Source organism: Narcine bancroftii, chromosome 13 (assembly GCF_036971445.1).
Source record: "Narcine bancroftii isolate sNarBan1 chromosome 13, sNarBan1.hap1, whole genome shotgun sequence".
In the NCBI taxonomy this organism is placed as follows: Eukaryota; Metazoa; Chordata; class Chondrichthyes; order Torpediniformes; family Narcinidae; genus Narcine; species Narcine bancroftii.
In genome coordinates this window covers 86,001,101-86,013,427 of record NC_091481.1, presented here as the reverse complement: position 1 = coordinate 86,013,427, position 12,327 = coordinate 86,001,101, and the positions used below count along the sequence as shown (strand labels likewise).

At 58.6% G+C, this 12,327-nt stretch overlaps 1 protein-coding gene across 1 annotated transcript in view; it reads left to right on the top strand.

Moving 5' to 3' along the window:
• Positions 1-499: 499 nt before the first annotated feature.
• The window catches only part of LOC138748743 (calpain-2 catalytic subunit-like), a 46,211-nt gene continuing 34,383 nt past the window's right edge, over positions 500-12,327 (top strand). The window contains exons 1-3 of the mRNA XM_069909424.1: positions 500-800; positions 6,483-6,552; positions 12,053-12,171. Coding sequence (XP_069765525.1) covers positions 564-800; positions 6,483-6,552; positions 12,053-12,171 — 426 coding nt within the window. The 5' untranslated portion in view covers positions 500-563. The remainder of the gene's footprint in view (positions 801-6,482; positions 6,553-12,052; positions 12,172-12,327) is intronic.

Sequence of the window (12,327 nt, the reverse complement as noted above, 5' to 3'; positions counted from 1 at the left end):
GAATGGTGTGTGGAAAGGTGGGTAGGTGGAGGGGGAGGAGTTGAGTGTGAGCGGAAGGGAAGAAGGGAAGAGAGAGGGTTGTGTGGGTGGGTTGGGATGTAGGCAGAATGGAGGGTGGTGTTGGAAGGAGGACAGAGTGTGGAAGGGCAGGAGGGTGTGGAGTCCCGTCATGGCCTGGTGGACAGAGGGAGGAGTGAGGAAAATGTGAGAGCAATAGGGGAGTTGGGAGGGAAGGAGGAGTGTGGGAGGAGCGTGTGAGAGGGAGGGGAGGAGTGTGGGAGGAGCGTGTGAGAGGGAGGGGAGGAGTGTGGGAGGAGCGTGTGAGAGGGAGGGGTGGAGTGTGGGAGGAGCGTGTGAGAGGGAGGGGAGGAGTGTGGGAGGAGCGTGTGAGAGGGAGGGGAGGAGTGTGGGAGGGGAGGAGTGTGGGAGGAGCGTGTGAGAGGGAGGGGAGGAGTGTGGGAGGGGAGGAGTGTGGGAGGGGAAGAGTGTGGGAGGGGAAGAGTGGGAGAGGGGAGGTTCCGGGACAGTAGGTGCAGGTCTCAGACCGCAGCGCCTGCACAGCGATGGGGAATTCCGGCTCCTGGGAGTCCCGCGATCCCCCCGTCTCCCCGAAGCCGCCGCCGCCGAAGGACGGAGCGGGGACCCGGGACAAGCCGCTCGCCTTCAAGGGGCAGCGCTTCCAGCTGATCCGCAGCCAGTGTCTCCGGGACAAGCGGCTGTTCGAGGACCCGCTCTTCCCGGCGGACGAATCGTCTCTTGGCTCCGTGCAGGACATGGGCATCGAGTGGGTCCGCGCCAGTGTGAGTCCCCGGGGTGGGGGGAACGGGGACGGGTCCCGGGAGAAGTGGGAGAGGGGTGGGGGGGAGAGACGGGGCGGGTTCCCGCCAAAGGATGAGCCAATTTTCGCTATCGTCCCACTGCGGACCCGAGGGTCGGACGGGATTCACGGAGGATCCCCGGGTGGAGGTCCGAAGTCCCCGGGGTGGGGGGGGTGTGGAGCTGAAGACCCTCTGCCCGAGATATTCAGCGGGCCGAGCAGCGTCAGTGGGGGAGGAAGAGCGGTCAACAAACCCGCTTTACGGAGGTTAAGGTGTCCCGGAGAGCGAGTCGGTGTTTAGTGGGATGGGGGTCCCGGAAGGCGAGTCGGTGTTTACGGGGGGGGGGGTCCCGGGGAGCGAGTCGGTGTTTACGGGGTGGGGTCCCGGAGAGCGAGTCGGTGTTTAGTGGGATGGGGGGTCCCGGAGAGCGAGTCGGTGTTTAGTGGGATGGGGGGTCCCGGAGAGCGAGTCGGTGTTTAGTGGGATGGGGGTCCCGGAAGGCGAGTCGGTGTTTACGGGGGGGGGGTCCCGGGGAGCGAGTCGGTGTTTACGGGGTGGGGGGTCCCGGAGAGCGAGTCGGTGTTTAGTGGGATGGGGGGTCCCGGAGAGCGAGTCGGTGTTTAGTGGGATGGGGGGTCCCGGAGAGTGAGTCGGTGTTTAGTGGGATGGGGGGTCCCGGAGAGCGAGTCGGTGTTTAGTGGGATGGGGGTCCCGGAAGGCGAGTCGGTGTTTACGGGGGGGGGGGTCCCGGGGACCGAGTCGGTGTTTACGGGGTGGGGTCCCGGAGAGCGAGTCGGTGTTTAGTGGGATGGAGGGTCCCGGAGAGCGAGTCGGTGTTTAGTGGGATGGGGGGTCCCGGAGAGCGAGTCGGTGTTTAGTGGGATGGGGGGTCCCGGAGAGCGAGTCGGTGTTTAGTGGGATGGGGGGTCCCGGAGAGCGAGTCGGTGTTTAGTGGGATGGGGGTCCCGGAAGGCGAGTCAGTGTTTACGGGGGGGGGGGGAGTCCCGGGGAGCGAGTCGGTGTTTACGGGGTGGGGTCCCGGAGAGCGAGTCGGTGTTTAGTGGGATGGGGGGTCCCGGAGAGCGAGTCGGTGTTTAGTGGGATGGGGGGTCCCGGAGAGCGAGTCGGTGTTTAGTGGGATGGGGGGTCCCGGAGAGCGAGTCGGTGTTTAGTGGGATGGGGGGTCCCGGGGAGCGAGTCGGTGTTTACGGGGTGGGGTCCCGGAGAGCGAGTCGGTGTTTAGTGGGATGGGGGTCCCGGAAGGCGAGTCGGTGTTTACGGGGGGGGGGGTCCCGGGGAGCGAGTCGGTGTTTACGGGGTGGGGTCCCGGAGAGCGAGTCGGTGTTTAGTGGGATGGGGGTCCCGGAAGGCGAGTCGGTGTTTACGGGGGGGGGGGGTTCCCGGGGAGCGAGTCGGTGTTTACGGGGTGGGGTCCCGGAGAGCGAGTCGGTGTTTAGTGGGATGGGGGGTCCCGGAGAGCGAGTCGGTGTTCAGTGGGATGGGGGGTCCCGGAGAGCGAGTCGGTGTTTAGTGGGATGGGGGGTCCCGGAGAGCGAGTCGGTGTTTAGTGGGATGGGGGTCCCGGAAGGCGAGTCAGTGTTTACGGGGGGGGGGGGAGTCCCGGGGAGCGAGTCGGTGTTTACGGGGTGGGGTCCCGGAGAGCGAGTCGGTGTTTAGTGGGATGGGGGGTCCCGGAGAGCGAGTCGGTGTTTAGTGGGATGGGGGGTCCCGGAGAGCGAGTCGGTGTTTAGTGGGATGGGGGGTCCCGGAGAGCGAGTCGGTGTTTAGTGGGATGGGGGGTCCCGGGGAGCGAGTCGGTGTTTACGGGGTGGGGTCCCGGAGAGCGAGTCGGTGTTTAGTGGGATGGGGGTCCCGGAAGGCGAGTCGGTGTTTACGGGGGGGGGGGTCCCGGGGAGCGAGTCGGTGTTTACGGGGTGGGGTCCCGGAGAGCGAGTCGGTGTTTAGTGGGATGGGGGTCCCGGAAGGCGAGTCGGTGTTTACGGGGGGGGGGGGTTCCCGGGGAGCGAGTCGGTGTTTACGGGGTGGGGTCCCGGAGAGCGAGTCGGTGTTTAGTGGGATGGGGGGTCCCGGAGAGCGAGTCGGTGTTCAGTGGGATGGGGGGTCCCGGAGAGCGAGTCGGTGTTTAGTGGGATGGGGGGTCTCGGAGAGCGAGTCGGTGTTCAGTGGGATGGGGGGTCCCGGAGAGCGAGTCGGTGTTTAGTGGGATGGGGGGTCCCGGAGAGCGAGTCGGTGTTTAGTGGGATGGGGGTCCCGGAAGGCGAGTCAGTGTTTACGGGGGGGGGGTCCCGGGGAGCGAGTCGGTGTTTACGGGGTGGGGTCCCGGAGAGCGAGTCGGTGTTTAGTGGGATGGGGGGTCCCGGAGAGCGAGTCGGTGTTTAGTGGGATGGGGGGTCCCGGAGAGCGAGTCGGTGTTTAGTGGGATGGGGGGTCCCGGAGAGCGAGTCGGTGTTTAGTGGGATGGGGGGTCCCGGAGAGCGAGTCGGTGTTTAGTGGGATGGGGGTCCCGGAAGGCGAGTCAGTGTTTACGGTGGGGGGGGGGGTCCCGGGGAGCGAGTCGGTGTTTACGGGGTGGGGTCCCGGAGAGCGAGTCGGTGTTTAGTGGGATGGGGGGTCCCGGAGAGCGAGTCGGTGTTTAGTGGGATGGGGGGTCCCGGAGAGCGAGTCGGTGTTTAGTGGGATGGGGGGTCCCGGAGAGCGAGTCGGTGTTTAGTGGGATGGGGGGTCCCGGGGAGCGAGTCGGTGTTTACGGGGTGGGGTCCCGGAGAGCGAGTCGGTGTTTAGTGGGATGGGGGTCACGGGGAGCGAGTCGGTGTTTACGGGGTGGGGTCCCGGAGAGCGAGTCGGTGTTTAGTGGGATGGGGGTCCCGGAAGGCGAGTGGGTGTTTACGGGGGGGGGGGTCCCGGGGAGCGAGTCGGTGTTTACGGGGTGGGGTCCCGGAGAGCGAGTCGGTGTTTAGTGGGATGGGGGGTCCCGGAGAGCGAGTCGGTGTTTAGTGGGATGGGGGGTCCCGGAGAGCGAGTCGGTGTTTAGTGGGATGGGGGTCCCGGAAGGCGAGTCAGTGTTTACGGGGGGGGGGGGGGTCCCGGGGAGCGAGTCGGTGTTTACGGGGTGGGGTCCCGGAGAGCGAGTCGGTGTTTAGTGGGATGGGGGGTCCCGGAGAGTGAGTCGGTGTTTAGTGGGATGGGGGGTCCCGGAGAGCGAGTCGGTGTTTAGTGGGATGGGGGGTCCCGGAGAGCGAGTCGGTGTTTAGTGGGATGGGGGGTCCCGGGGAGCGAGTCGGTGTTTACGGGGTGAGTTCCCGGAGAGCGAGTCGGTGTTTAGTGGGATGGGGGTCCCGGAAGGCGAGTCGGTGTTTACGGGGGGGGGGGTGGTCCCGGGGAGCGAGTCGGTGTTTACGGGGTGGGGTCCCGGAGAGCGAGTCGGTGTTTAGTGGGATGGGGGGTCCCGGAGAGCGAGTCGGTGTTTAGTGGGATGGGGGGTCCCGGAGAGCGAGTCGGTGTTTAGTGGGTTGGGGGGTCCCGGAGAGCGAGTCGGTGTTTAGTGGGATGGGGGGTCCCGGGGAGCGAGTCGGTGTTTACGGGGTGGGGTCCCGGAGAGCGAGTCGGTGTTTAGTGGGATGGGGGTCCCGGAAGGCGAGTCGGTGTTTACGGGGGGGGGGGGGTCCCGGGGAGCGAGTCGGTGTTTACGGGGTGGGGTCCCGGAGAGCGAGTCGGTGTTTAGTGGGATGGGGGGTCCCGGAGAGCGAGTCGGTGTTTAGTGGGATGGGGGGTCCCGGAGAGCGAGTCGGTGTTTAGTGGGATGGGGGTCCCGGAAGGCGAGTCAGTGTTTACGGGGGGTGGGGGGTCCCGGGGAGCGAGTCGGTGTTTACGGGGTGGGGTCCCGGAGAGCGAGTCGGTGTTTAGTGGGATGGGGGGTCCCGGAGAGCGAGTCGGTGTTTAGTGGGATGGGGGGTCCCGGAGAGCGAGTCGGTGTTTAGTGGGATGGGGGGTCCCGGAGAGCGAGTCGGTGTTTAGTGGGATGGGGGGTCCCGGGGAGCGAGTCGGTGTTTACGGGGTGGGGTCCCGGAGAGCGAGTCGGTGTTTAGTGGGATGGGGGTCCCGGAAGGCGAGTCGGTGTTTACGGGGGGGGGGGGTCCCGGGGAGCGAGTCGTTGTTTACGGGGTGGGGTCCCGGAGAGCGAGTCGGTGTTTAGTGGGATGGGGGGTCCCGGAGAGCGAGTCGGTGTTTACGGGGTGGGGTCCCGGGGAGCGAGTCGGTGTTTAGTGGGATGGGGGGTCCCGGAGAGCGAGTCGGTGTTTAGTGGGATGGGGGGTCTCGGAGAGCGAGTCGGTGTTCAGTGGGATGGGGGGTCCCGGGGAGCGAGTCGGTGTTTACGGTGGGGGGGGGGTGTCCCGGGGAGCGAGTCGGTGTTTACGGGGGGGGGATCCCGGGGAGCGAGTCGGTGTTTACGGTGGGGGGGGTCCCGGGGATCGAGTGGGTGTTTACGGGGGGGGGGGTCCCGGGGAGCGAGTGGGTGTTTACGGTGGGGGGGGGGTGTCCGGGGAGCGAGTCGGTGTTTACGGTGGGGGGGGTCCCGGGGAGCGAGTCGGTGTTTACGGTGGGGGGGGGGTCCCGGGGAGCGAGTCGGTGTTTACGGTGGGGGGGGTGTCCCGGGGAGCGAGTCGGTGTTTACGGTGGGGGGGGTCCCGGGGAGCGAGTCGGTGTTTTACGGTGGGGGGGGTGTCCCGGGGAGCGAGTCGGTGTTTACGGTGGGGGGGGTCCCGGGGAGCGAGTCGGTGTTTACGGTGGGGGGGGGTCCCGGGGAGCGAGTCGGTGTTTAGTGGGATGGGGGGTCCCGGGGAGCGAGTCGGTGTTTACGGTGGGGGGGGGGGTGTCCCGGGGAGCGAGTCGGTGTTTACGGTGGGGGGGGTCCCGGGGAGCGAGTCGGTGTTTACGGTGGGGGGGTGGTCCGGGGAGCGAGTCGGTGTTTAGTGGGATGGGGGGTCCCGGGGAGCGAGTCGGTGTTTGCGGTGGGGGGGGGTCCCGGGGAGCGAGTCGGTGTTTACGGTGGGGGGGGGGGTGTCCCGGGGAGCGAGTCGGTGTTTACGGTGGGGGGGGGGGTGTCCCGGGGAGCGAGTCGGTGTTTACGGTGGGGGGGGTCCCGGGGAGCGAGTCAGTGTTTACGGTGGGGGGGGTGTCCCGGGGAGCGAGTCGGTGTTTTCGGTGGGGGGGGTGTCCTGGGGAGCGAGTCGGTGTTTACGGTGGGGGGGGTGTCCCGGGGAGCGAGTCGGTGTTTACGGTGGGGGGGGGTCCCGGGGAGCGAGTCGGTGTTTACGGTGGGGGGGGGTCCCGGGGAGCGAGTCGGTGTTTACGGGGGTGGGGGGTCCGGGGAGTGCGTGGGTGATTGGACGGATGGAGACAGGATGATGGAGATGAAAGGGGTTGGAAGGAACCTTTCCTCACAGTTCATTCTGCTGGGCTGTACGTGAGGAAGGGGAGGTACCATGCCTCTACCTTCGCAGAAGCTGCTGGACCTGCCGAGATCCTCTGTCAGATTGTGCTGAGTTCCAGACTCCAGCGTCCCTGCGGGGTCCTGCAACCGCAGGCGCTCACCCAGGTGGGCAGCAAGTTCTCCTTACACCCGCCCTTCTGTTTCATTTCCAGAAGCTCTTTGCCAATCCTCAGTTCTTCGTCGACTCCTTCAACACCACCGATATCGTCCAGGGGCGTCTGGGTGAGTGTTGGAGGTGTTGATGCCTCCGCCAATCACATTCGGGGATAGGTTAACAGAAATGCAAGTGGCCATTCTTCCCCCTCCCTCATCTGAGGTTTACCCACAGGTGCCCTGTTGCAAAGGCTCACAAGCTGAAGCAAGAGGGTGAATGGAGGCCAACTGGATGGAAGGGTTGGATTTAGGAGAAGAGATTCTGCTACAACTGGAGGAGGTCCTGGTGAGGCTGCATCTGGGGAACTGGGTCCAGTTCTGGTCTCCTGACTTGAGGAAGGATGTACTGGCTTTGGAGGCGGTCCAGAGTTCACCAGGTTGATTCCAGAGTTCACCAGGTTGATTCCAGGGTTCACCAGGTTGATTCCAGGGTTCACCAGGTTGATTCCAGGGTTCACCAGGTTGATTCCAGAGTTCACCAGGTTGATTCCTGAGTTCACCAGGTTGATTCCAGAGTGAGTTCACCAGGTTGATTCCAGAGTGAGTTCGCCAGGTTGATTCCAGAGTGAGTTCGCCAGGTTGATTCCAGAGTGAGTTCGCCAGGTTGATTCCAGAGTGAGTTCGCCAGGTTGATTCCAGAGTGAGTTCGCCAGGTTGATTCCAGAGTGGATTCGCCAGGTTGATTCCAGAGTGAGTTCGCCAGGTTGATTCCAGAGTGAGTTCGCCAGGTTGATTCCAGAGTGAGTTCGCCAGGTTGATTCCAGAGTGAGTTCGCCAGGTTGATTCCAGAGTGAGTTCGCCAGGTTGATTCCCGAGTGAGTTCGCCAGGTTGATTCCCGAGTGAGTTCGCCAGGTTGATTCCAGAGTGAGTTCGCCAGGTTGATTCCAGAGTGAGTTCGCCAGGTTGATTCCAGAGTGAGTTCGCCAGGTTGATTCCAGAGTGAGTTCGCCAGGTTGATTCCAGAGTGAGTTCGCCAGGTTGATTCCAGAGATGAGGGGGGTTGGTCTATGAGGAGAGATTAAGTCGTCTGGGACTGTTCTCTCTGGAATTTATATTTTTTTAGAAATGTAAATATGCAGCATGTAACAGACCCTTCTGGCCCATGAGCCCATCCCCCCAATTGACCTACAACCTTGATACGTTTTGCAGGGTGGGAGGAAACCGGAGCATCCAGAGGAAACCCACACAGACATGGGGAGAACATAAACTCCTTACAGACAGCGCGAGGTTCAAACCCTAGTCTTGATTGTTGGCGCTGTAATAGCCTTGCGCCAACCATGCTGCCCTGAGAGGGGATCTTCTAGAAATGTATAAAATTATGGAAGGCATAGATGGTAGGTGAGATGTACCCATTGGTGGGGGAGTCCAGAACTAGATGCAAGGTAGTAGATTTAGGACGGAGATGAGGAGGAACTGCTTTTCCCAGAGGGTGGGGAATCTGTGGAATTCACTGCCCATTGAAGCAGTGGAGGCAACTTCAGTAAATATATTTAAGGTAAGTGTGATGTTCGTTTTATTGTAATAAATAAGCTTGGGTTCTTTATGACAACTATACTTTATTAACTACAGTTTTCACAACCTCGTGGAGGCATCCATTTTGAATCTATTCTGAGCTGCAGCAATTTGCCTCCAACTCCCTCTAGTGGTCAGGATCATCACTACTCTATCCTTACAACAAGGTTGGGTAGATTTCTACATAGTTGGGGAATTAAGGGATATGGGGAAAAGGCAGGTCATTGGAGATGAGCCGATCATCAGATCAGCCATGATCCCGGAGCAGGCTTGACAGGCTGGATGACTGACTCCTGCTCCTATTTCTTATGCTCATACACCTCTTTTCCCCCTCCCACCCCCCCCACCCCAATGTTGTGAGCAAGAGATGTTGGTTGGAAAGATGGGATAGGGGATCCTCTAATTGCACCTCTAGTTCTAACCTTTGCACAAGAATCCAAAATCAAACTCAATCTTGAGACTGGATTTCTCTTCATTAAAACACATGCAGGAACCACGTAGAGGGAGCTTACCATCAATGTCATAGATTGTAGGTGCATTAGAAGGCTGTTCAGCCCTTTGAGTCTGTACCTCCTCATCTCCATCCTAAATCTACTACCTTGCATCAATGCCATCCTTAAACCTGCTTTCTCTCCATATCCCTCGAACCCTGTAGCCAACAGGACTCATCCAACACCTTCTGGAATCTATCTCATGGGCGGCATGGTTGGTTTAACAGTTAGCGCACCGTCTTTACAGGGCCGGAGATGTGGATTTGAACCCCGCGCTGTATGTAAGGAGTTTGTATGTTCTCTCCGTGTCTTCGTGGGTTTTCCCTAGGGTCTCAAGGTTCCTCCCACCCTTCAAAACATATTGGAGTGTAGGTTAATGGAGTGTACATTGGGTGATACGGACTTGTAGGGCCAAAATGCCCTGTTACCGTGCTGCATATTTAAATTTAACTGACCTCAACAATTTTCTGTGGCAATGAGCTCGACAAGTTTACAACTTGCTAAGTGATGAAGTTTCTCCTCATTCTCAGTCCTCAATGGTTTATCCCTTATCCTAAAACTGTGACCCCTTGTCTTCCCCAAAATCCAGAACATTCTTTCTGGCTCTAATCTGTCTAGTCCTGACAGAATTTTAGACCAAGGAGCAGAGATGGGCCATTCAGCCCATTGACTCTGCCCCACCTGCCATTCAATCATGAGCCGATCCATTTGCCCCCTGCCTGGCTGTCTTCCCGTAACCTTTGATTCCTTGACTAATCAAGAACTTGTCAATCTCTGCCTTAAATACACCCAATGACCAACCATCTGTGGCAAAATCCCTCAGATTCACCATCCTCTGCCCACATCTCTATTCTAAGCAGACTCCCTTCAATTCTGAAGTTGTCTCTCCCACCGTGGAAAAGAACCTTTCTACATCTACTCTGTCCATGCCTTTCAACATATGAAATGTTTCAATAAGATCCCCCCCTCATTCTCCTAAATTCCACCAGACTGGACAAGAGCCATCAAATGCTCTTCATATAATAATCCTTTCATTCCTGGAATTATCCCAGTGAACCTCCTCTGAACCCTCTCCAACATCAACACATCCTTCCTGACAATTCTCTGAGTGAGATCCCAACAGTGCCTTATAAACCCTCAACATCATCGGTTAGCGCAATACCTTTACAGGACCAGGGTTCGAATCTTGCGCTACCTGTAAGGAGTTTGTACGTTCTCCCTGTGTTGGTGTGGGTTTCCTCCCACCCTTCAAAATGTAGCAGGGGTTGAAGGTTAATCGGCTGTAATTGCACAACATGGGCTCGTGGACCGAAATGATCTGTGTGTCTAGAAAAATAATCACACCCCTGGTCTTGTATTCTATTTCTCTTGAAATGAACACCAGCGTCGCATTTGCCTTCTTCACCACCACTTAACCTGCAGGTTTACCTTCACGTTGTCCTGTACCAGGACTCCCAGGTTCCCTTTGCATATGGGAATTTTTCAGTGTTCTCCCCATTTAGGAAGTAATCTGCCTGCTTCTGTCACTGTGAGAGCCCCCCCCCCCCCCTAATTCTTCTCTATTACATTGAGTGCTAGCCTAGTCTAGTCTATCCCTCAGTACTGCCGTCCCAAGATTCGGCACATACCTGACCCGTGTTGCCCACTTTGACAGTGTGGAGGGCGAACAAACAATCTGGAATCTGAAAACAAAGAGTCGGTAATGCTGGAAGAATTCAGCCGGTCAGGCATCATGTATGGAAGGAGAATCCAGTCAATGTCATGGGTCAGAACTGGGGAGAGTGGTGAAGAACTTTATAACGTGTCCAACCCAGAGGTTCCCGAGTCTGTGATGGGCCGGTGCAGGGAGAGCTTTACTCTGGTATTGCGTGTAATAAATTGCCCTATGAAATTTGGATCAATTCATTATATTAAACATTTAGGTCTTATGCAATCATAAATTATGCAACATCTGTTTCCTCTCCAGGTTGGGATTTGTCCAGGGTTTTATGGATATGGCTGTGTTTGTGTCTTGGAGTGGGGGTATAATTTTTTTATAAATGTAGATGGTAACCAGCCCATGATCCCGTACAACCCAATTGACCTACGACTCCAAGACGTTTTTGGAGGGTGGGAGGAAAACGGAGCCCCCCCCCCCCACCGGGAAAAACCCATGCAGACCTGGCGGAGCGGGTGCAAACTCCTTAAGAGCAACGCGGGATTCGAACCCGGGTCACTGGCGCTCACAGCATCGCGCTAACTGCGGGAGTCCACTCTCCATTTCGGAGTGTGGGTTTTATCTGTGCCTGTGTGATTTTGATCACTAACAAGGCTGATACTCCAAAGAGTGGGGGGGGGGGGGGTGAACATTTCACCAGGATGGAGTTGCAGGGCTGAGCCCGGAAGGCTGGACATTGCCCTGTTGCTGCTCAACCCCACAAGTTCCCTTCCGCCCCGTTCTTGAATAATACTGACAAGTTTGAAGCTTCTAAACGGGTGCCCATGATGTCCTGGGACAGGACCAAATTGGATTTTGTTTTCTTTCTGTTTTGGCCCAAATCAATTCCAAGATTCTCTGCTGGGATCACAGCTTTTATTGATGACCATCGGGTAGATCTGAGCTGAGCTTGTCAACCGTTTTGCATCCAAGTGGTGTCGTCTGGGTTTATGCAAGAATTGGCGCCCAGTTGGCGTGTAGCAAGCTCCCACGTAGCAGATTGTCTGCTTCCAACGTCACCTGAAGGATAGATACTGGCCGAGGACCAGGTTAGGGCACAGGACGACAGGGGATGGAAACTCGCCTCTAGGAGAGGTCTCTTGCTGGATTTTATTTTCACGATTTCCCCCCCCCCTCCCATCTGAGACCTTACCTCAAGACTGAAAGGGCAGAGCTCCTGCCCCCTTCCCTCTCCCTTCAGAGAGCTTTCACACCTGCTTTTATCCTCCTGTGCTGCTCCCCCATCACCCCACCTTTTTATGCCGGCCCCTGCCTGCCTTGAGTCGCACCTTGACGAAGGGCGTTGATTGCCCTGCTTTCTCTGCCACATTTGCTCTCCACCCCCAATGTCAGCAGATGGCTGATGAACTCGGTGCTGTTTTGTGCTGGGGAGAGATTCATGTGCCTCCCAGTCATGGTTTCTGGAAATTGGGGCTGGTGTGGGCAGGTTCTGGGAGATGGAGACCCGCAGGTAAACGCGATCTGCTGGAGAAACTCAGCGGGGCGGCAAGGGCTTGCGGCGAGGAGTGTGCAGGCTCCTGACAGCCAGGTATCAGAGCTGGCATTCGACAGGCCCTTGGTTATCAGCTGTTGAACTTGAGATGGCGAGCGAGTTCTCCTCCTCCTCCCAACAAAGGGAAGTAGACAGTTCTGTTAAATCTGCCAGAACCTGACCCTATCCCAGAGCAGGAAATATCACGAGTTTCCTTGTGACTTTCAAGTCCAGCCCCCCCCCCCCCGCCCCCATCCCCAGCAGTTCAAACAAGATAAGACCACCTGGGATGGGGGGTGGGGGGGGTTCACAATGTGTCCCTGTGAGCTGCTGTGTTGGGAGTCATTCCCTCTCTGCCCACTCCCACCCCTCTGCAGGTGACTGCTGGTTCCTGGCCGCCATGTCCTCTCTGACGCTCAACAGAGAACTCTTTACCTTCGTGGTGCCCAACGACCAGAATTTCCACGATCTCTACGCTGGCATCTTCCATTTCCGGGTACGTGGCTGGGCCTGCGATTGGATGCCTGTCCTTGAGGGCAATTACACAGAGATGCAGCTATAAATACAGCAATTGTGCTTGCTTGCACGTGTGTGTTTGTGTGACTGCATGTTCATCTGTACAAGTATATGCAGATGTAATTGGGCTTCTGGG